Genomic DNA, 23930 nt, shown 5'->3' on the forward strand with positions numbered 1-23930 from the left:
TTACAACACATGTAGCCTTATGGTCATCTATTGACACAGTTCAACCTAAGCCCTTATTTCTGCTTTATCCCACTCACAACTGAATGAGGATTCCATGCCCAGATTCAAATGGAATTCTAGTAACAGCAGGCAACACAGTATTCCCATTTGACCTTTTCCCCTAGATTAATTTGATCCTGATGATTGCTTGTCAGGCGCTGCATGAAAGGCAATCTGAATTGAGTCTGGTGTGATTTGTAGATGGGTGGTAGTGAATAACCAATACTTGGTTACTGAAATGCATTCAGTTTGAATAAAATGGTATATGAACAATGACATCATGCTAATTCACTCAACACGTACTATTGAGGTAACCATTCGCACGCTCAGTAACAGGAATCCCTCTTGTTCTCCTCTGTAATTGAGTTTAATCCTTAAATGCATTGACAATAAAGGAACCTAGAATTCCATAAAGGCCTTTCATTAGGCACACATTGTAATTTACTATAATTGTAACTGTACTGTCCTCATTCACACACCTATTAATTCATTATCAGACAATCATGACATCAGTGTAACTCCCTACGGTTTATATTACAGTATACATATAGAAATGTGCAGGGTATTCTTGTTTCAAAGTGCTTTGTTCTTATACTGTATGTCTTAGCAGATGTGAACAGTGTTTAAACACTGAAGGCTGCCTGTAATAAGTGTGTCAGTGAGCACAGCTCTGACATCACAGCAGGATTTAGACGCACATTCAAGGCTGTTAACCAGACGGACAAGGTCACCAAGCCTACTGGTGATGTACCGGAGATCTGTGTGTGTGTAGGTGTGTGTGTGTGTGTGTGTGTGTGTGTGTGTGTGTGTGTGTGTGTGTGTGTGTGAGGGGAGGAGAGGAGAGGAGAGGAGAGGAGAGGAGAGGAGAGGAGAGGAGAGGAGAGGAGAGGAGAGGAGGAGAGGAGTGGAGAGGAGGAGAGGAGTGGAGAGGAGGAGGGAGGAGGAGAGGAGAGGAGAGGAGATGAGGAGAGGAGTGGAGAGGAGGAGGGAGGAGGAGAGGAGAGGAGAGGAGAGGAGAGGGGGGGAGGGGAAAGCTTTAGCATCAAAGGCTTGATGAGTAATTAGTGATGAAGTGTGTAAAAGAAGGCTAGAGAGAGTGTTGAGGGGGAATCTGCCGCTCTCCTAATTGCATTCAGTTTCATAACATGCAAGTGTTTTTTATTCAGTAAACATCATAGTATAAATAAAATTATAACTGTTTATGTACTTAAATGTTTAGAGAGAGAAATGAAATCATTGCGTGAGAATCCTTAAACGTACTGAACTAACAATGACAATTGTCTGAACAAAAAGCAAAAACAAAACAGTTTTCAGCTTACAAAGTAGACGGCCCCAAAGCTGCCATGTCCGATCTCATGCAGGTCACAGAAGACATCCTCTGGGTCATCTTTGAAGAAAAGGTCAGCCAGTTCGGGGTCCTTGGGAACCCCTTTCCGTGTGGATGACGGCATTATGGGCTGGACATGGGCTAAGCACCAGGGACGGCACTTCCGTACACACTGCTACAGCTACTGCCACCACCAGATATCCCCGACGGGCCCGGCATTGACCACCCTGTCCTGCAAAACAGAGTCATTAGGAAAGTCAGGTCCATCGAATCCAGCAATCTCCTGCAACATACACCAATTTTCCCACTTTTGTGTCTGTGGTGTGAGTGTATTTGTGGACAAGGAAGAGGTGACTAGGCAGGAAGAAGTAGTCAGAGGAAGATGGCTGACTGTGGAGTCCTGCTGTTCATCTGCAGTCACGCTTGCTCACATAAACACACACTTAACAGCTGAGACTGAGTCACTAGTGCAAAATGTCCAGTGTAGCCGCGCAACATGCACACAAATACACACATATTTGGAGAGCCAGGCTGCGGCTAGGCTGTGAAACGTGAATGAATTCCGGACACCCTGCTCCAGTTAGCTTCACTGCACATCTCACACAGACACACACACACACGCTCTCTCTCCCTCTACCATGAAATCTGTGTGTACATCAGCCAGATGCAAGCAAATCTGGCTCCAAAGGCCAGCCCTGCACAGGGTGAGCTGACATACAAGCAGAGGCAGGAAGACGCGCAGGCACACAGGCCAAGACACCAAGCATCAGCATCATCTTAATCCCTCGCTACTAAAGGGATCTCACTCATCACATCCTCTACAAAATATTGGTGTTTTTCTCTCCATCATGACAATGAGCCCCCAATAAACTCCGTGCAACTTGCATTTTACTATAAGCACAGTTAGTCCCAGGTTCCAATATGGTCTTTCTTTATCTATATTCCATTGAACTTGCTGAAACCACAGCTTCTACAGGAAGTGAAAGCTGCCACCAGGCTCCACAGAACGGGCGGTGCTGCTTTAGTTCAGGGTCTGACTGGCAGCCAGAGCTTCCATTGTGAGGTGAGACGGCCGGTGAGTGCTGTCGGAGGACTGTGACACGCAGGTCCCACATCAGGCCATCAGCAGCAATTACAGTAAGTGACGGCAACACGTGCGCAACGTTGTCCTGAGCGACCACACAAAGATGCCAGTTATGCTGCAGTCCTTGGGCTGGAACAAATAACCACAGGATCGATTTATAGCACTGAACACCAACATCTTTTCCTTTGTGTGCATTTCTTTTAAAGCACAAGACTGAGGCCTTTGTGTATTTGCTGGTTGCATCAGTTCTTTCCACCTTTCAGCATCTGTTAGGTTATCCCTGAATAAGTCTAAAATAGGTCCATGAACTGAACCCTTTAACCATCAAATTTACAGACAGACACGAGGAACAAAATTACAAATTAATGGGTAAAATAGAAAAGACCTGATAAAGCTTTCTGTAAAAATCAATTCCATTCCAAAGAGTATCTAAACCATAATTTCAAGTTGGGAAACACTAAAACAGATCAAACTGAAACGGTTTAGCCTTTGCACACCTTCATCTTACCCTCCTGTGTCTCCTCCTCCTCCTCCTCCTCCTCTACCCTAAGATGTGTAAAGTGATGCAATGTGCCAACAACAGGTTGCAACATGGGCGGCCTGGTGAAGCTGTTACTAGTACAGCCAAGCGCCTCTTTGGGCCGCTCTTATCGTGGAGACAGAACGCCGATCAGCCAAACGGCTTAAACCCAGTGTTTGATGTGTAGCTTATACTGTAAACAACACATTAGGTCATAAAATGGTAGAATAATTACTTGACTTTTACACTTTTTGGGACATTTCTCCCCAAATATCACAGCAGTATATAGAAAAACTGTGACGCCTCAGCATGTTTCGAAGAATCTTACAATTTTTCTAGTCTATTTAATACAGCTTAGTCACTAAATGTGTTAACAACAAGTCTTGCAGGCAAATAATGGTGTGTAACTGAGTCAAAGGCAGGTGTTATTATTGGAATGCACACCTACGTCACAGAGACACATCAGCTGAATGTTTGTTTGGTCATTCTGCCGTCGCTGCTCAGAGGATCCAAACGTTGAACACTAAACGTTGAACGCTAATGTGAAGAGCATGGAGTTTCACATCATATCAGGCGGCGTTTGATCTGCACCACAGGTGGAGGGCATTAACGCAACAGCAGCAGCTGTTTCCTGTCAAATATTCTTAAAGGGAGAGCAATTTCGAGCTAACTGCTTAAAGACGTGAGACCTAATCTTATTCTGTGATCGAGCACATTTGGCAAAAGTGGGTCAAAGATCAACGCGCATGCATGAAACAAAAAAGGGAGCACATTAACATAGCTGGGCGCTCCACCCCCAAGCCCTCTGCTGGGGGTGTTGACTAATTAATGGGCCAACATGTTGTTGAATAATCAGGTCCATCAGCATGAGCTATGACTACTACATGACAGAACGGACCTGTCTGAAAGGATCCGAGCAACTGCTCGGCCATTTATGGACTTAAATGAGACACAATACACAATACGACAAATGCTCCAGGGGATTAGATTTGCACAAAATCCTATATGTGCTTCAGGAAGTGCCTGATTCTGAGTCCTTGTATGCAAGTTCACATGTGGTCATATTCACACATGCATTTACGGAGTTATAATCACACTAGTGAGAGTACACAAGGGTCCATATGTGTGTATCAGCTGATGTGTGTGTATCGCCGGGAGCTTTAGAGGCTTACTCGCCTCCCTACCGGCTTTAGGCAGGAACAGGAATTAGGCAAAGTCTGGGAATTCTTACTGGGATTAAAATCACCAGCTCTAATCAGAAACGGGGGGGGAAAAAAAGAACTGGCAAATCTGCCAAACCGTGCAAGTGTGAGGTGTGCAGAATCAGAGACGGAAAAGTTACGTAATAATTCAGTTTCCTTAAGTATCATTACGACAGCAAAGAGGCTTTCGGATGGTTTAGTTCCGACTGTCTGTAGGTGGATAAGGTCCTGCCTCAACAAAAAACACACAACCCACTTCAGCAGAGGGCAGATTCCCTCAAAAGCAGTGCAAGCGAGTGACGTGTACGTGCACGCCTCCTGCGTGAGCAAATATGGGTCAAACTATCATCCAATACCTGAGCAGGACAGAGGTGTCCATAAATACACACTTAACAGTATTAATAGTATTAGAACCTAAAAGAAACTGTCAGTTCTAGTTGTTATGGAACTTTAGCATTAGCCTCCATTAGCCTAAACATCTGGCCAAATGCATTAAACTGACGTGAACTTTGCAGGAATCTCAGGCATGTGTAATCATCTCTTGTCCTGCAGGGGATCATTCTGTAACCCAGATTATTCCCTTTCACCACACCCAATCCCAACAAGCTCGCTTCTCTCTCATGGATGACCCAAAAGCAAGACAGCCCCCCATCAGATGCAAACATACTAGCACGTGCGCACATGCTTTAAGTAATTTAGCAATTAGCTTTAGCGTAATGACATATGTCCTTGCACCACTTTAATAAAACAGCTGTGTAGCTTTAATCCATGTCAAACTGTTCCTTTTCCGTGACCTTTGACCTGTCTTATGGATGTACACGCTGGCATATGTCTGATGTGCACATTGCTACAGCTCTTAGTCCAGTTTTGCCAGGACCAGACATGAAGCATTTTAGAATTGAAATCAGCAAATCTACTTTTGCCTATAAGCTATGATTGATGTGTAGATGTATGTACACGGGAGGCTTCAACACAAATCAATCTCAATAAAATCAGCAGTCTGCTGTTAATATGCTGCCAAGTGACCCAAAATGGCTGCCGCTCCACAGCCTCCACACGCAGGAAGCCATGTTTGTGTTCACAGAGACACGGTTTGAGAAAGAGCCCGTTATAGGTCAGCGCAACTTTGCCTCCGTTCACGTCTGATCTGATTCGGAGTGACAGAGGGTTGGTAGCTGCTGTGCACGCGGAGGAACGAGCAGAGTGGAGGCGAACCTGTGGCTGTCCAAACGCAAACCTGGGGAAGTTTCTGGCACAAATACACAGATAATATATTATCATATTATCACTGAGCATATATTATCATAATATATATATATATATATATATATGCTCAGTGTTCCACTGTAAAATGAGAAACTGAGCTGATTTCTGGGTGAGTTCATTGTGATAAACATGGGCTGCTGCCATATTTACTGAGCATATTTAAATGCTTTTGTTACTACTTTCTAAAGAAAAAAAACAACTAGTAGGATAGCGAGATGATCAGACGACATTAGGGTCTGCATGACTTACCTATAGATAAGGTACACAGTTGTCAGTTTAGATTCTGTCTCTCTCTTTTGCACTTGTTAATGCAGGGCGAGTGTTGAGATCTTCCTCATTTTCCTCATGACTGGAATTATTGTGCTTCTGGGCAAAGAAAGAAAAAAAAGTGAGAGGGTTAAATTGACAAAATCAAGTTACAAACGCTAACGAGGGGGAACGATACACAGAAAGCCCAAAGTCTACCAAAGCGTAGCTGTTGTGAAACGTAGGCCCGATTTCTGTCGTTTATATAATTGTAACCTCGTCCTCAGAGGCTGAACTGAGTCAACACATCAAACTATAACTATGACTAATCAAACTAAATATATGCCATTCCCGTCTGGCTCAACAGACTCATCTTTGAAATATTTAATTCATATATAATGAAAGGATGTGTTTAAAATAGCACTGCTGACACACACACACACACACACACACACACACACACACACACACACACGCACACACACACACACACACACACGCGCACCAACGCGTCATTCGGGGCCATCAGCTGCTGAACAGGGTTTGTCTTTCAACCAGCACCTGCGGGACACTCGTGAACATGAACTCAAAGTCGGTCACGGCGAGGCTGAAGTCAGCATTCCCGGACCTCTGTCCCACCCCATCCTGCCCTCTTATCTTATTTGCTCTTCCCTTCAACTAATGACGGGCATCGGGCAGACTGGGCGGTCAGATAAACTGCAATAATAAAAAGGAGAGAGGATGAGGGGATGAGAGGAGGGGGAATAGGATGTATTGTGCCTTCTGAGCATCTGAATGATTTATAACACAAACTGACGCCTGCGCGAGCCTCTAGGGAAGTTGGTCTGCACTTCCTCTCCTTGCTCGGTCCCCAAAGCTCAGCATTTGTGGGAGAAGGAGAGGGATCGAGGAAATAAGCATCGCTAGGTGGGTTTTAGTCACTAGTTCAAGTCTCCAACTCCCAATTTCCTTTGCTCCCGTCCCATGGAAGGGGTCCTTTTACCACGTTCCCCTCAAGGGGGCAGTTTTCAAAGGGCCTGGCCAACCAACACGTGGAAAAGCTCAGTGGAGAACGATTGTCTTCCCAACACTGATGACGGACTCACGTTTAATTTATAACAAGTCTCGGCGCTCAGAAACTCCAGAGGTCGTCGTTCCTCGAGTGCACGATGACGACTGAGGTGGGTTCGTGTGAGTCAAGCTGGAGGCAGGTGCACTCTCATCACCAGGCCCCCAAATAGACGGCAATTTCCACATTATGGAAAATTCTCCCGAGATGAAAATAAACTAATCCACCGAGATAGAAAAAACCGACTAAATATTATGTCCCGATTATTCTGCCAGGAAAGCATGGTGTGGATTTTAGAGAAGTGACTCATTTAACAGGAGCACACACACACAGGCACACACACACACACACACACACACACACACACACACACACACTCTCTAAAGCAGGATTTTAAAGACTTGAGGGCAGCTCTCATCTCTGGAGCTTAGTGACACTATTGAGACACGCATAAGTGTATATATTTATGTATGTATTCACGCGTGCAGAATGTACCATTTTCAGACTGCCAAGAAGGCGAATACAAACTTAAGCCCCAGGCCCTTCGAGGCAATCCCGAGTAGCCATCACCAAAACATGACAGCTCCCTTTCTGACTATCTTTGTCATCAAACCGATTGCAGCTTCATTCAAACGCCAACTTTCCACGTTGCCCGGTGGTTGTTGTCCTCCTTTAGGTCCTCACGGTTCACCCGTCCCAAATGTGGGAGTTTTCCTCCGGGCCAGCAGTTCGGGAAAACTATTTCTGAAATTCCTCGTAGGCGGACGCACGCTCCCAGTTCATTATTTTAAAAGAGTGACTACACCAGTGCCACCTCCTCTGAGCTGACTCACACAACAGACGCCAACGTGCACGTGCGCTGGGCTTAATTCAAGCCAGAAAGCCATTCATTTATTGTAAGCAAATTACAGGGCCTTTGCATCTCCGAGTATGACAGTAAAACCGATGACTGGATCGGTTCTGGCTTCGACCCTTTTGTCTGCGTCGACTCAGGTGCATTCAGGCACACAGAGAGCGTAGGTCACCAGCAGCTTGGAAGAGCTGGATTAGAGGCTAACAAACTGTCAGATGAGCATTAGCGGCATAACTGAAATGACTGGCACGGAGCTATTATAAGATTTTCCTTTTTTTTTTTTTTTTTAAAGGAGTCAAAATGTAGGTAAATATGCCTCAAATGTACACTTAATATTAGCTAGCCTATCATGATAGCACTGGCCACAGTGATGCTACAGGTAGAAATAACACCCGTATTACCAGACACCTCTGTTATAAAGGTGGTATAACTGGGTTATCACTTCTGGATTGATGGTACATGTTACAGACACAGCAGCAACCAACTACCGGGCAAAAATAAATACTAAGGTTCTGGGATTCCACTTATCCGCCCCTATCTGTGCTTCAATTATAATGTTTTTATATGTGGACAGGAAAAGGACGGCAGAGAAGGATGGAGAAAACAACTTTCTTTTCCTCCTCTCAGCAACTATTCTGGGTCTTAAGATCCAAAAGATCTCCGGCCATGTTTTCCTTTGGTTCGGGAACGTTTAGAATACGTAGCCGTGCAACTTCTGAACCCGCCGGTCTGTCATGGCCGTGGAAAATGTATGAATGTAGCAGATATTTTAAGTGCATGAGGAGAATGTGTGCAAACATAAATGCCTGTCATGTGTCAAAACCTGTAGAAAGCACATATGTAATCGTTCCATAAAATGCTGCGATCATTTAATCAAGGGTTCACGGCCGGACGAAGTCATGGAAGCACAGGATCAGCTCGTCCAATTATAACTGTGTCTACGTGTGTGTGTGAGTGTGTGTGTGTTGCAATCGTCTAAAAAGCCAACAGGATTTTCCAATCAAGAGCTGCAGACGGGCAGATGAAGAGACGCCGAGCGCCATCTCTCAGCAGCGAGAGATGAATTATTGCTGGGAGAGGACATGCAGCCTGTGGTCGCTTGACTTTCTTACATAGTTAATTATTAACGAGACTCGAATGATCAGATGTGGCGAGCTGCTGCTACCTGCAGTGGGAGCGCTGGAGCTCCAGGATTCGGGATACTCTCCATGACCACAGGCTCCGTTTATGACAACATCAGCGTCGGTCCGTCAGACGCCGTGCACATCTGAACCGAACCGGCCCGGAGGTACGATGTGAACACAGAGACCTGCGACCGGCTTCAAAATGGGAGGAACGCAACGTTGAATCAAATAAAAAAAGACAAAATAGAGGACACGCTCAAAAAAGCAAACATGCATCTAGGCCACTGAGTCATTTCCTGTGGTTTTCCCCCCTTTTCCTCTCTTTAATAAAGACTGACGTTATAAATTATGTACATCAATGCTGGGGTTTACATAAAGAAACGGGGGGCCCGTGGGTGTCAGGATTTTGGAATTTTGGCTGCCTGCTACTAGTATGGAAATGAACTGAGGCGGAGAACTTCTCCATCCTTCCTCTTTTTGATCTGTACTCATCTCTACAAGCCTCTTCACACGTGCATGTGCACACATGGCACTATACAGCAACCACGTATGGAAGAGGACCCTGGGGGGGGCTGTTTGCTTGTTTTACTTTGGATCCATCAAAGAGAAGAAGAAGAAGAAGAAGAAGAAGAAGAGCATTCAAATTTAAACCTGAAAACAAACCCCGAAAAGTAAGATAAGTGCAGTAAATTAAAGAACCAAGTGTACAAAGTTGACGGCTAATCAAGCAATGTTAATGTAAAAGATATCTCGTGATTTTAATCACAAGTTTTCCTCATTAATTCTTGATAAAAGAGACATTTAAACATTGATTTAGGCCAGAGCTACAGAACTTTCACCACAAAAATAATAATAAGTAGATTAACAGGGCTAATATATGATATTGTTAGCTGTACTTCTCCATGGGAGGGGGAGGGGGTTCCTTCCTAGATCCAATTTGGTGCCAACTCGGATGAATTAAATCACAAATGATCAAATAAAATGCTCTAATGTAATGTTGATGAGTTACAAAGGCAGAACACAAATGTTGGGAGTGTGCAGCCCCCAGCAGGCCCAAACGGTGGCGCCTGAGATCTGATTAAATCTACCCGTGATATTATATCCGCTAACAGAAATCCAACGTGTCCATTTTTGAATTAGATAAGGCACGTTTGTGGCTACAAGTTAAAAAATGGTTCCATGTGCGCGGCTCATCACTGTGAACCGCAATCAAATCAACTCCCGAGGCAGCCAGGGTCCAACCGCGACTCGCCACTTAGAAATATTGGAAAGGTTTGGTGGAAACGTCCCTCCGGAGTTAAAACTAATTGAAAATTAATCGATTGCTGCTAAACTATTAGTGCATATCTTATCGGCTGAATCCTGGCTTCCTTCCAGCTCCTTTAAATTTAAAATAAATCCACGGATATAACAGCTCCTGTGAGGCCACGGTCAGGTGATCATTTAGCCATTTCCCTGTTGGTTCTATAGGACTGATTCACCATCCAGCGCTGCACATCTGTTCCCTTGCGCACATGTGAGGGGGGGGGGGGGGGGGGGGGGATGATTGAGGGGAAGCAGCAGGGAGGACTATGAAATGGTGGAGTTTCCTCCAAGTCGCAGTTTAATTGGACGATTGTCAAAATCCTCCTCAGGCCCTCCGAGTTCACGGAGGCACGTCGAGCTGCCCCAGCGTGAGCCGTCTACAGCACGCTGGCAGGAACGGCTCCTCCGGCATCTGCTCCCGACGCCGACACAGCTGCAGCGCGGAGCGAGGAACGCCATCAACGGCAGAAGAGACGACAGTGAGAAAACCGCTGAAACAACCGCCGCAGCTCTGAGGGTGATGCCCACATTCCAGGATCGTCCGAGAACCCTGCGAGCGACGCGTGAACGGAGCCGCAGACTTAACTAAAACATAAAAATAAAGCCACGGTGGCTCTGGTTCACTGCTGGTTGGCAGAAGCATGACACAATCTCCCCCAGATTCATTAGAGGGAAAATCTCCACTTGACCCAATGGAGGTAGTCCAGTCACAGCATTAGGGCGACACAGAGCTGGGGCAGAGGCCTACTTTTCTCTGGGGAATCGGGAAGGTGGGGGTGGTTAGCTCGCATTCTTTTTACCGTGTATTTATGTCAGGTTATGTGGCGGCCGTGCCATTAAATAACATCGCCGTTGGCTACGGCGTGCACAACCCGGCTGCCAGGAGAGTGTTTAACATATTTCTGCGGGGCTGCGGTCTCTAAACACGCTATGTAATTAAGGGCAAAGTGAAATTATAAACTTACGAGACACAAAAGCGCTTTGGGCGGGCGCAGGAAGCTCCCAAAATACACCAGCGTGGTGCTGCAGCGGCGTATTGCCTCACCGCCCCATATCAGCAAACGTGTCCTTCCCCATCATGCTTCCTAAGCCCTGCTGACACGTAGCGCACCGCTAAGCTAGCTGCACACCCTGGACTTCCCCCAGCCGGCTGCACGTGTTGTAGGAAGCACTCAGCAGTATGGAAACCAAGACATGACACTTTCAATTTTTAAAGACCCCCCCCCCTCCCCATTAGAGTGAAACATGCTTCTAAAAATACCCCATTCCTTCATTCTTCCAGGCTAAAATAAGCTCTGGGCCCAGGAGGTACAGTGGTGGGCAAGTGATAAGACGAGTCAGCCGTCAGGGATGGTGACGTCTCCCCGGGTGATGCTGATGGCCCCCGCCATAACTCTCCAACACGTTAACTTGGCCTAGTCATGGGAGGAGAGGGGAGAGGCTTGCAGATTTCACATGAGAGCCGGAGACAGATATAGCCAGACATAATGGGGGCTAGGGGGAGGGAGGGAGGCAAAGTCATGGTCACAGCTGCAACCTCACTGGGGGATTGGAAGCATGCTTATAATGAAGCTGTAATCAAGTTGCTAATGCTAACCTCCCACACGCTAGCGAGGCTGGCTTCCCAATGGCACCAGGGCAGCACGACTATTCCACCGGAACAGGACTTGCGAGGTGCATGAAGGGACGACTCGAGATTTCCCGGCATTTTTAGCCGTTTTTATACGCACCTTTACGTATAGCGAGACGTGAATGAGCTAATCTGAGCCAGCATCCATCTATTAGATGAGCTACACAAGATCAGCGCAGAACATTAAGCCTGACAGCAGCGCTTGAATATTTGATGTGCTCTGCTTCTGTGGCAGAAACCAAACAGCATGGACTAAACTGGCAATTCTTTCATGTATTTTTCAAACGTCAGCCTTCCGTCACGTGGAAGTGGAGAAAAGTTCAGCGGCTTCAGCAGAGAGCTGCGAGAGGCTGAGGTGGATTAGTCAGCAGGGAGGGGAAGAACGTCTTTTCAACAGGTCGCTCGAGATGCTAAAACCCAAAACCTGCCAAGATTTTCTCCGCCGGCATCAAGGATTTCAACAAATGCGCCGCGACGGCTGAATCGCCGTGGCGCCGCCCCGAGGACGCGGCCGGTGACCTCACAGTGGGGTCGGTGAGACCCGAGACATGAGGTTTTTCAAAACCAGAGAAAGTTGACAGGAAGATAACCGTGTAATCAGTACTGAATGTCAACAAGGAGCTTTTTAGAAAAGAAACAGTAGGATAAACACAGGCATTCCCAACGCTGCCAATTAGGTTCCGGGCCTATCCAGGTCAATCAGAGTTAAGGTGCTTCTGCTGGGCATGTCTGCACGCTCCCTGAGCAAGCTCACGGAAGCAAGATATGTGGACGGAAGGAGGAACCGCTCCAAGTCCTGCACCAGTTGCTAGTTTGATCCCATAAACCTCAAACCTAGCCGACTCCTCCCAGCGGGAGACCGCCGTGTCCTAAAAGCACGGTAAGATTTGCCCTGCCAAGGTTGGCTCGAGGAACCAGACAGACACGCAGAAAGAGGAGAAGCCTGCCGATACTGTGGATAAGTCTGGTGTGTGCACCCCACCCCCCCTCCACACACACACACACACACACACACACACACACCTCTGAAAGCCATGCCTGCCAAGAGCAGCTGATGAGTGCTCCTCCTGCTGCAGCCCTTCACAAACGTCACACACCTGATGCCCTAAAGGACTGGACCTCTGGTCACTGTAAGGGCATCCTGTTAGCATAATAATAATAATAATAATAATAATAATAATAATAATAATAATAATAGACCACATATCCAACCAACCCTATCTCACTTATGAGATAGGGTGGTTATCTGACCCACTAAACTACAAGCCACCAGTATTTATCACACCCTAACTTGGGCAGAGCTTTATAATCCAAGTGAAACATTTGCCTGAACTTTATTGAGTCAAAGTCCTAATAAAAGCCAAAATGCCCCAGAAACCACTGCTTATGAGATATTATGCAAGTGTCCGCCCCTGCCTGCGGCTACATGGTCAACAGGCCACAGATAAGCCTACCAGATAAGGGTGGTGTGAACAAGGACTTGCACAATAATCCCGTGACCTTTGAGCAAAATCCAGTGGGTTTTGACCACAGTAGCACAAACAAAGACGTCGGAAACAAGAATATCAGGCACCAGAGACGCGCCGCTGTCTGAAGAGGAAACGCTGCTTTTATTCAGTTCACCAGAAAAGAAACGTGTTGATGGAATGAAACGATCAGCAGCATTCCCTCTGAAAATGACACAGTTTAGCAGCCTGACACACAAAGTCTGCTGCCTCTCACTCATGCGCCGTGCACGCCAGAGATGACATCATGTTGGGTCAGCTCGGGCTTTGCTGCTCCGCTTTCTATCTGCAACTGCCGTTTGCGTGTTCCAACAGCGTGGGGGGGGATTTGGTGACCCCGGAGATGTGGCGAGGAGCGGCCGCAGCCTTCGCGCCCCGGGCGGGTTAACGCACATGACGCGCGTTATTGATGCCCATTGTCTCCCGATGTCATCAAACGAGCAGCGGGCTCGGACACCTGTCACGGCTTCGATGTTTGATTGGCCAACGAGCGCGGCGACGCGCAATAAACGGAGGACAATGCGCGACTTCCACGTTTAAACGTCCTAAAACCGCCGCGGCGGCGCGTTCGTAGTAAAATCTCGCGGCTACGCGCAGTGCAATGGAAGGTACCACAGCCGCTGTTGCAGACTCAGATGAGCCCATATATCCTGGGGGGGGGTAAAACAGCACTTGGTGCAAGTTTACACGGCGCCCAGCCTCCGTGCGGCTTTGACAAAACAAGCGTCCCCTTCATCACAACCTGTCATCCGCTTCGCTCTCCGTACTCACCCCCGGGGAGCGAGGCAAGCGGCGCGGCGTCCCCCCCCCCCCCCCACTCCTGTCAGCGTAAACTCTCCAATTTCGGCGTCGATTTTAAACAGGTGCAGAAACGTGTCCGCCTACGACAGCCGCTGGCGCTCATGGCATTTAAATGTTAAAATAAAAAGGTGGACCTACGCACTTCACCCCGGCGAGCTGGTGCTGGTGTCCGGACTCACCTCGTAGTAGAGCGGCGTTGTAACAACAAACCGAACAACCGACGTGGGGAGAGGGGGGGGGGGGGGGAATGGGAGAAGAAAAAAAAAAAAAAAGAAAAAGCACTCGACGATGGCGATTCACAACTTCAGGTGCGATCCGCCAGCAGCGCAGCCTGGCCGCCTCCACTTTTGCCGCTTTAGCCGCCGTAGCTTAGCCGCGGAGGAGAGAGGAAGTGTCATTGCACTTTGAGAGCGCGAGTCGGCACGAGCTGGTTGGCCTCGGACTGGGGGGGGGGGGTGAAGGAGGGGGGGGGGGGTTGCCGTGACAGCAACACAAATAAAGAAACGATTAAAGGAAGCGGGGGGTGCTCACCTGCTGAAACGCGCCGTCCTTCTCACTTCAGGGGCATTTAATCCGTCCCGGGAGGTGTTGGCGTGACTTTGCGAAGTGCTGTCAGTTGGTCCGGACTTCCTGGATGACGGAACAGCGGGGGCTCAACCCCCCCCCCCGGTCGCGTTTGATAGTTTGACAGACAAGCGGAAATAAAGTTGCGTCGTGCGTAGAAGGGCATGCCAGAAGACTCGCTTCCCATGCCTGTCAGCAGCGGAAATAAACTAACATCCGACTGCACAAAGTGTGCGCGCAGTTGGCCCCATCACCTCCACGTTAGACGCCAACGCGGGGCTCGTGCCCTTGCGAAGCTAGACTTTACGACCGCAGTGCTATATCGTTTTCCTCGTGAAAATCATTAAAGATGCATGGACAGAGTCAACCGGATTCTGGCTTATCTTCGGAGGTGACGATCGTCTTCGTTGCTTTAACTTTCTCGGTGCAATGCTGCCATCTGCTGGTGCATGTTCCACATATACCGTATGATGTCGATGTGTAAAACGTATAAAACTTCTCTATTTACTATTGATAAGCTCCGTGGTTGTATCTTTTTTCAGCCACCCAACATATAGTAGCATTTGAAAAGATGCACATCTGAGAATGCGGTTCTTTACGACCACCTACAGTACATATGGATAAAATGCCAATCATTGCTGTGAATAACGTGCATTTTTCTCAACAATGATTTTTCATGTACTTGTTCTACACAATGTCAATGTCCATATTTATTATATAACAAAGGTATACACGCTGCCATCGCTGCAATTACGTTATTTGTGTTAAATTGAAGGAATCGCCATCAGCTGAGGATGTGGGTCGTAACCAGAAGTGTTAAGAGTGTTCTGCAAGCTAAAGGAAAAAAACGCATCTTTGTATAAACCAGTATTTATGTTGTATATTTGTATATTGAAAGTAAAGTATGTAGTAGAAGGAAAAATACGTTATCAAAAACAGAATAACGGAGTAGTAGAAAAACACTTTCCAGCTGTGGTTGTACTGTTTGACTCAACAAGCCGAGGACTACTAATGGTGGCCACATATATGCCTGTATCAAAATGCATTATGTGCGTATATAGCGTATTATAGCTGATTGGTTTTATTCGTTTTGGCGACTTTTTAATTTTACTTTGAACTTTGAAATCTAATGCCATACATTCTCTTAAATTTTATAATTTTTAACATGCGTTTTTGTACAGGCATAACGTCAGACTGCATGGTATCCCAAGGTCCTACCAGTTGTTGGCGCTGTTCCAAGCAGGCTGCAAAACACAAATCGATTGTTTATTTTCAGTTTTGTTTACATTTTACAAACGAATAAATGGCTTCAACTCTGCTGTCGCCTATGGTGGATTACTATAATGATGAAGAAGAGCTTGATAGCGTGGATGACGACGACGATCGGAGTTTCCGAGGGAGAGACTCAGAAGAAGGTAACGTTATCAACGATTTGGCCAAAAGCGACGGCTCGGTCTAGTTGTTGGGGAAAGACTCGACTGATTCGTAAAATTAGGATAATTCCGGAACCAAATTCACTACTCAAAATATTTGTATGAATGTGTCTTTTCTAATACCGTACGGATTGCACCCATTAGCATTTTGAGTTGGTGTCAACTCGCTTGAAATGTGCAGCGCGAGTTTCTACTGCACACATTCAAATACAGCGTAAACCATCCGGTTACCGCCAAGATATTTCCCAAGCAAAGAAACGTCTCTTAAAGCACCCCGTACCCTCGCCAATCTACTCTTAAAGTACCACCATTACGAATAAAACGCGGCTCAACTATCGATCGTGTATGTGCCGTTTGTGTAGTTCACACGATGCTAGGTTGGCTAGCATTTCGCGTTAGGTATAACTGCGGTGTGGCAGTTGTCGGTCTTGCTGACGTTATTCTGCATCAATGGGTCAAAACTAGCCCAACCCAGCTTTTAAATATATTGACGTGACTTTAGACATTGTGCTAAGCATATAAAGGTCACATTGGGCAGCGTGGCATGGCGTGATTTAACGCTAGCCGTGTAGCTACGTGACGTTAGCTTCGAGTAGAGACAGCAGGCGAATCTCTGCGTGCTGGGTCCACTGCATTGCCCTTTTCCACACTATCCACTGAGACGGAACGGACCGCCGGGGCAAGAGACGCCAGAGGAAAGCAACCATGACAGCACTGCAAGGTTAGCTAGATTCCGGACGTTAACTTCCACACGCAGAATCGCACTTGGGCGATTTGTTCGTATCGTCGGGATGCGTTGACGGTCCTCCTGACTACAAATCGAGAATCGGGTGGTTGTTTAAATGCTAAGTGTAGCTAACACTTTAACGCTAACCGAAAATGAAAGCTGCTGTGTCAGCTTAACCTGCCTGGGCCTTTTCCTTCTCATGTCATTTTTTTTTTAAATAGAGCCGAAGCTGTGAGTATGTGACTGGAAACTTGGCTTCCAAGTTTCCGAAGATCACCAGCCTAAAGCCGAAAGCTTTCTGTTGAGAGCTGCTGCCCTGTCAGCAGATAGTTAGCCGCTGGCTCTCCCTGCATATCCCACCATGCGGCAAACTGACAAGATCCTCAAAGAGCAGTGTTGGAATGTTCTTCTATTGTGTAGCCGAACCAGCCTCGTCTCCGTCATAGTGTCTTTTTGGGCCCTGATTTCGAGAGAAATTGCTACGCAACAGTTCAGGTTAGATTAGATCTGGTAGACGTGGCTCAGCCTGGTCAGTAATCCTCAGGGATGGGAGCCTGAAGGGCATTACCAAGCGGGCTTCTCACCATTACCTCACCAATGACACACACACGCACACATTTCTGCTGTTTTCCCTGTGGTATGTTTATTTGCATGCAGTGGCCTCTCAGATAGCTTTTAACGACTTTTCTGCATTCTTTCTTTCTTTCTTTTTGCAGACACTGAAGATGCCAGTGAAACAGACCTGGCTAAACACGATGATGATGACTATGTGGAAATCAAAGAGCAGTAAGAGTTGTGGGATGCATGACTCACGTGTTTGACCTTTTTTAAAAAAAAAAAAGTGAATAGAAATGAACCTCTGCTTCTTTATTGCAGAATGTACCAGGACAAACTCGCGTCCCTGAAGCGACAGCTGCAGCAGCTGCACGAAGGTAACGGTTTGTGTCACACCTGTTGCGCCTCCACCTGCGGCAACAATAGTCCCCCTAGATCTGTTTTATCATCAGGTCTCGGTGTGGGTCATTTTGGAGCAGCCGTGGTTTGTTTTTTTTAATCCAAACACAGCTTTTATATGAAACGATATTATCGCAGATGGATTGTCTCTTTGATATAATTACTTTTTGCTTTGCAGGCACCCTGCAGGAATACCAGAGGAGGATGAAAAAGCTGGACCAGCAGTACAAAGAGAGACTCCGAAATGCCGGTATGCCTCCGCTTTCATACTGATGCATCCGCGCTGAGCTCGTTTGCAGTCCCTCGTTAAGACCTGTAAAGATGAAAACTCTTCTGATCAAAAGTCGAACTGCCTCATTTGAGAGGCATCAAATTCCACTTGTAACATTCTCTTAAATATTTAAATTCAAATGAAAAAAACGTTAATACCCAGGGCAAAGCAAAAGATTTGCAGCAAAGTGGATCCAACTCTTTCCTTCTCAATTCTGAATCTTTTTGTGATGAATCTGTTTCTGATCCTCCATCTTGTTTTTTTCCCTCTTTTTCAGATCTCTTTCTTCAGCTGGAGGTCAGCTTGATTTGTCTCGTCTGACTTCTGTAGATTTTATTATTTGGATGGGATTCATTTCCATGTGTGTTGGATTTAAAAGCAAAGCCTGCCTCCTCTGTCTTTTCCTGGGCTGCAGACTGAGCAGGTGGAGAGGAACTACGTGAAGGAGAAGAAAGCAGCAGTGAAGGAATTTGATGACAAAAAAGTGGAACTGAAGGAAAACTTAATTGCAGAGCTGGAGGAGAAGAAGAAGATGATTGAAAATGAGAAATTAACAATGGAGCTGACGGGCGGTGAGAGAGCCAGAGTGGGATCTCACATCTGGGCTTTGTCGCCTGTGTGGAATCATTTTAATCTTGGCTGTTTTTTCTCTCAAACACAGATTCAATGGAGGTGAAACCCATAATGACCCGGAAGCTGAGGAGGCGACCCAATGATCCAGTCCCAATACCAGACAAGCGGAGAAAACCTGCACCAGATACCCTTCACAAAAGACCTTTGTTCCCCACAAATTACTGCTGATTGAGATGATCTAACGAGTTTAGCGCATGGTTCCTGGGACAGAATGTTGTTGTTCTGTAGATGATGTTGTGTCTCATGTGTGACCCAACAAGCTTCTTCCTTAATTCTTCACACCTCAGTTAAATTATTTGCTAACAGATGACCAGATAATGGAGGATCTGAGGACGCTAAACAAGGTAAGCGTCCTTTCGTGGCCTGGAAAGTTTGCAGAGTTTTACGTTGGCTAATTTTCTTTCATTCTATATATTTGGCAGCTCAAGTCACCCAAACGGCCCGGTGAGTCAGAACTGGCCTTTCGTGGTTCTTTTAATCCACAATTCATGGACAGGAATTTACAACTGCCACCCCCTCCCCGTGTCTGCACTCTCAATATAATAAAGCTACCACAACCTGAAGTGTGTTTTGCTATGCAAAAGTATTATCAACATGGGGAACAAACCAATAATCTTAAAGCACAAGTTGGTCAAATGTAGCTTTTTCTTCCTATTTTCTGGGACAGAGGTGCTATTGCAGATACCTCTGTAGATGCACATGGTTGTGACAATGGGCTCACCTGCTGTTCCTCCCTTTTTAGTGTCTCCATCATCTCCAGAACATGTCCCATCCGCTCCCATGGAGAGCCCGTCGCAGCGGTACGAGGCCCGCATCGAGGAGGGGAAACTCTACTACGACAAGAGATGGTGGGTCGGAACTTTACCCCACAAACTCCCCACTTGGTGGCAGCGTTGTCATCCGTTTGGTCCTGAGACGGCGTTGAATTAAATGATTTATTTTGTTAATGGAAACATAAGAAATATTGCACATTTTCTTAAATTCTCTGACTGCCGGCACGTGAAACAATCAGCCAAGTGACGCTGGCTGAAGTTCAGTGTAATATAAAGGTATGGAGACTCTAAATCTATAGTCTTTGAGGATCTTTGCTGTCATATTGGAGGCAGTAATTCAGAGATTCCATTTTTCCTGCTTTTGTGACGCTAGAGAGCGTTGAGACCAGCATCCTCTGTGGTGTCTAATTTATTCTTTGCCGGCGAATCTTCCCACCCTCAGGCCTTCTCAGAGAGCCGCAGTGTGTGATTATTCCTCCCGATCAAATGTTTCGGCTGTCGGTCTCCGCTGGCTCGCTTCTGTCCTCTGACAGTTAGGAGCCATTAGAGGCAATGACAGATTCTTTGTTTTGACTCTCCGGTCCAATTATCTATTCAGCCGAGAATGGTTCTGGGGGATGAACGGCTCCCCTGTCAGCTCTGGCGCTCTTCATCTCGATGATGGCTATTTTTGTTGTTTTTGTGCTCACAGGTACCACAAGAGCCAGGCGATCTACCTGGAGTCCAAGGACAACACAAAGATCAGTTGTGTCATCAGCTCAGTGGGGACCAACGAGGTGACTTTTCCCCTCATTCAGCATTTAGAAGCACCTTTATGTTGCTGTTGGACCTGATCAGCAATACCGTTAATTCAGTCATCACGCTGTCATCTGGCCCACTTTATTCCTTTGTGTCACATGCTGACTCCACACACACACACACACACACACACACACACACACACCAGCGTGTGTATTTGCAGTGGGGAGATGCTCGGCAGAGTGTTAAATGTATAATTCAGCCTTGGCTCAGAAATGGTAAGTACGGTGTTTACTGCTGTGATGCAGCTCCCATATTTAAAGAATTATTTATTCAGTCCAAACAAACAGATCCGCAGTGTAGGTGGGAAAACATGTCATTCCAGAACATAACCCAGCACAATACAACCCCCCCTTTGGAATAAATGGTAAAGTATTGACCTACTTTTACGATAAATGATGCAGTTCCGACCCTCTTTTAAAGTAAATGGTAGAATATTGGCCCCTCCCACACTAAATGGTGTCACTTTCACCCTCTTAGATCAACAATGTCAATGCCAGCCCCCCCCCAGGAAATGACAAAGCTACATCTTTATATTCTGAGGATTCCGATATATTTACGTGATATTTCTTTGGTGTTTTATGAACCATATTGATTTGAACTCCAGGGAGGTTTGGAACATTTTCCAGGTGTTGTCATGTGTCATTTGGAACAGACGTCCCCTCTTTGTGTTCCAGATTTGGGTGAGGAAGACGAGCGACAGCACAAAGATGAGGATCTACCTGGGGCAGCTGCAGAGGGGGGCGTTCGTCATCCGTCGACGGTCGGCCGCTTGAACCTTGACCTTGCTTCTGTCCCGTTGCCCCGCCCCATCTGTCCATCCTCACTGGATCCACCCGATTAGCTCATTTTTATTCTTCGCGTGTCGACATGACTCGGCCTCTGGTTCTTTACGGACTCCGGAACAGACTAAACGCTCTACATTTTCCAAAACAAATACAGTGGTAATTATATGCACAGCTGATGGTGGAGCATTATTTGCCACTGTGTGGCAGGAGGGCGACGGCAGCATAACAAAACAAATCTTTCCCACCTCATTCAGGCTTTATTTCCATCCATGTTGGTCTCTGCAGCATCTTTATGTTAATACTGTCAGGTGGTGAGATTCCACAGACGCTAGCATCACTTTTCCCCTGGCGTGAAGCTAATTGGCTCCTCTCACGCTTTCAGACTCAAACCCTCTGGTGAGCATGCGGCAGGCTGAGGCTGCAGCCCACCACCAGGGGGCCACCACGATATCCTGCCTTCACCCTTGTCCTGACCGCCAGAATAGAGAAGAGTGTGTGTCCATTCACCCTGTACGTGGAATTTATCTGGGGTTTTGTGTTTCTTGGAGCTGTGTGTGTGTGTGTGTGTGTGTGTGTGTGTGTTCCATATGTGAGCAGACTGACCTGCATGTGGAGCCTCAAATAGACAATTTGTACTGTGTTGTTTTATTAAATTGTTTTTTATCAACTGGCTCTGGAACGTGTCTGAGGAGCGCACGCTGAAGCCGACTTTATGAACATTCCAGCGGAATAAAAGGGAGAACCGGAGTGCTGCACACGGGTGTCTGGCGGGCTCATATCTGCCTCCAATTACAGGAACCTAATCGTGTGAGGTGCTCGTGTGCGTGTGCGTGTGTGTGCGAGTCTGATTGGCCCAGGTCTCCCCCTCAAAGGCCCCCAACTGCCCCCCTCCACCGGGGATTTCTGCATTCATGGAGACGCTCCGCTTCCCGAGCAGCCTGCTCGCCCCTCGGTGCGTCCTGTCATTCCAAGAGGATGGCTTATTCACCTTTTGTGCGCCTCAGTGACACAGCCTGACAAGTGGCGGCGGTGATTCCTCTCTCCCCCCCCCCCGAGTGCCAGCTGTGATTGATGGTTGTCTGGAGAATCTTGAAAGTGACAAACTCCTTTACTATTTCAGAATTTATTAGAACAGCCGGACCTTGATCCAATTCCTCAGTGCATCTTGGGAAGGGGAAGCTGGAGGAGCCAGCAGCATCCGGAGTACTCAACTCCTGAGAGTATTCCCGTTTGTCGTTCCCGTCCTTTTCCACAATATCTGAGTGTCTTAGCCACGCAGCTGCCCTCATCCTTGGATTCATCGGTGGCTCTTGGGGGCCGTTCCATCCCTCTCAACCCCCACCCTGCAGGCAGCTGTTTAACATGAATGCCGAATAGCGCCGGGATGGAGCCGGAGCGCCGATCGGGAAACTTTGCCGACCAGCTGCAGCACAAAATTATGGCTTCGTCCGTTGGTCAGGAAGACTGGTGAGTCTCTGGAGAGCTGTCGTCCTCGCCGGTTGTTGCTTGATTTCAAATCCCAGAGCTCCCCTGTTTCTCCCTCCTGAACCAGAACCATCAAATCCCTGAGCTCCCCTGGTTCTCCCTCCTGAACCAGAACCATCAAATCCCCGAGCTCCCCTGGTTCTCCCTCCTGAACCAGAACCATCAAATCCCCGAGCTCCCCTGGTTCTCCCTCCTGAACCAGAACCATCAAATCCCCGAGCTCCCCTGGTTCTCCCTCCTGAACCAGAACCATCAAATCCCCGAGCTCCCCTGGTTCTCCCTCCTGAACCAGAACCATCAAATCCTCGAGCTCCCCTGGTTCTCCCTCCTGAACCAGAACCATCAAATCCCCGAGCTCCCCTGGTTCTCCCTCCTGAACCAGAACCATCAAATCCCCGAGCTCCCCTGGTTCTCCCTCCTGAACCAGAACCATCAAATCCCCGAGCTCCCCTGGTTCTCCCTCCTGAACCAGAACCATCAAATCCCCGAGCTCCTCTGGTTCTCCCTCCTGAACCAGAACCATTTCTCCACCGCGTGGTCACGCCTGCATCGCTGTCAGGTGGTCATCGTGTAGGGGACCAGGCGCCCCTGGTCCTGGTGGCCTGTGCAGGGGGTCTTTCTCCTCACCGACCCCGCCAGCTCTTCAGCTCTTGTGGATGTTCGAGCATGTGTGGCTCTTCCTTATCACATTCCTCCAGATCTGCCCAGGGAGAGGAATTCATTTCCAGTAAAAGCTCCCCGTCTGACTCCTGATATTTGACCCCGGGTCACAGAACAGGCTTTGGCATCTCTGCCACCATCATCCAGGAACACGCAGCCGTTTGAAATAACGTTCCCGAGAAAAGTGAAGTCCTGTTTTTGTGTCGGGAATTAGCCCCCGTATGCCGTATTTAAGCCACTGTCCCACTTATCAGTGTCGGGTAAACTTCTAAATTAAATTCTTTCTTTCTTGTCTCACTCTCTCAACCCTTCCGCTGTTTCAAAGAGAATTTGTAAGAGCGGATGGTCCCTCGTACAGGCGTCGCTATGTTTAGCATGCTCAGCTCTTCCGGCAGATTTAAAGGATGCAGCGTTATCGCGGCTCTTTTTTTGGGTTCCAGGGCTGAGATAGCTCGACTCCAACAGCCAAGCAGAAGAATCCTGACTCATGGGGACGCGGTTTCCACACTTTTATGTCCCTTTAACCTCGGCTCGACTCCTAATTAAAGTCTAATTCCATTAAAATTGTGCAAGGTCTGTTAGCATCAACAAATTAGCTTTGATAAGCATAGCACCATATGACCTTTTTACATTTATTAATAAATCCTTTTTACTGTTGTATGTGTGTTGTATTTGCACAAACGCTGCACCAATTCACTGTATTTCAAAATAAATCTGTCCTCGTCAGCCTTCCCTCAGCGGCCCGATCAACTCAAATCAGACGACAAATGAACAACTTGCCTTCGAGCGCAGCTTCCTGTGTGTTTTCGTGCGTTTCCATGTGATAAAATGAAATGCTAGCAGGAGCCGCCTTGATGAACAGAGCTGTCTGTG

The 23930-nt window shown here is 47.2% G+C and overlaps 2 protein-coding genes and 1 long non-coding RNA gene across 8 annotated transcripts in view; 2 read left to right on the forward strand and 1 right to left on the reverse strand.

Moving 5' to 3' along the window:
* The window catches only part of taok3a (TAO kinase 3a), a 32239-nt gene extending 17335 nt beyond the window's left edge, over positions 1–14904 (reverse strand). The window contains exons 1-3 of one of the 4 annotated variants that reach the window (XM_029829536.1): positions 14503–14904; positions 5688–5801; positions 1359–1598 (exon numbers count right to left, since the gene is read on the reverse strand). In XM_029829536.1, coding sequence (XP_029685396.1) covers positions 1359–1490 — 132 coding nt within the window. In that variant the 5' untranslated portion in view covers positions 1491–1598; positions 5688–5801; positions 14503–14904. Of the gene's footprint in view, positions 1–1358; positions 1599–5687; positions 5805–14113; positions 14130–14150; positions 14338–14502 lie in introns of those variants that run through there. The other 3 variants (XM_003975098.3, XM_011615960.2, XM_029829537.1) reach the window with 3 other exon arrangements.
* On the forward strand, positions 811–23787 carry LOC115247526 (uncharacterized). 2 transcript variants are annotated; one of them, XR_003886595.1, is made up of 2 exons: positions 811–851; positions 21461–23787. It is a non-coding gene; the product is annotated as an uncharacterized lncRNA (long non-coding RNA). The 2 variants fall into 2 exon arrangements; XR_003886594.1 differs by having other exon boundaries at positions 811–847.
* suds3 (SDS3 homolog, SIN3A corepressor complex component) lies at positions 15730–21579 on the forward strand. Of its 2 annotated transcripts, none has more exons than XM_003975096.3 (12): positions 15730–15950; positions 17412–17481; positions 17572–17627; positions 17828–17899; positions 18198–18217; positions 18336–18492; positions 18582–18677; positions 18836–18897; positions 18976–18997; positions 19296–19401; positions 20018–20102; positions 20802–21579. In XM_003975096.3, the coding sequence occupies exons 1-12, from the start codon at positions 15839–15841 to the stop codon at positions 20898–20900; spliced, it is 957 nt and encodes a 318-aa protein (XP_003975145.1). In that variant the 5' UTR covers positions 15730–15838; the 3' UTR covers positions 20901–21579. The 2 variants fall into 2 exon arrangements, with proteins under 2 accessions (XP_003975145.1, XP_011614261.1); XM_011615959.2 differs by lacking the exon at positions 15730–15950 and adding an exon at positions 16320–16689.
* Positions 23788–23930: the final 143 nt, after the last annotated feature.

This window comes from Takifugu rubripes, chromosome 21, assembly GCF_901000725.2.
Source record: "Takifugu rubripes chromosome 21, fTakRub1.2, whole genome shotgun sequence".
Lineage (NCBI taxonomy): Eukaryota > Metazoa > Chordata > Actinopteri > Tetraodontiformes > Tetraodontidae > Takifugu > Takifugu rubripes.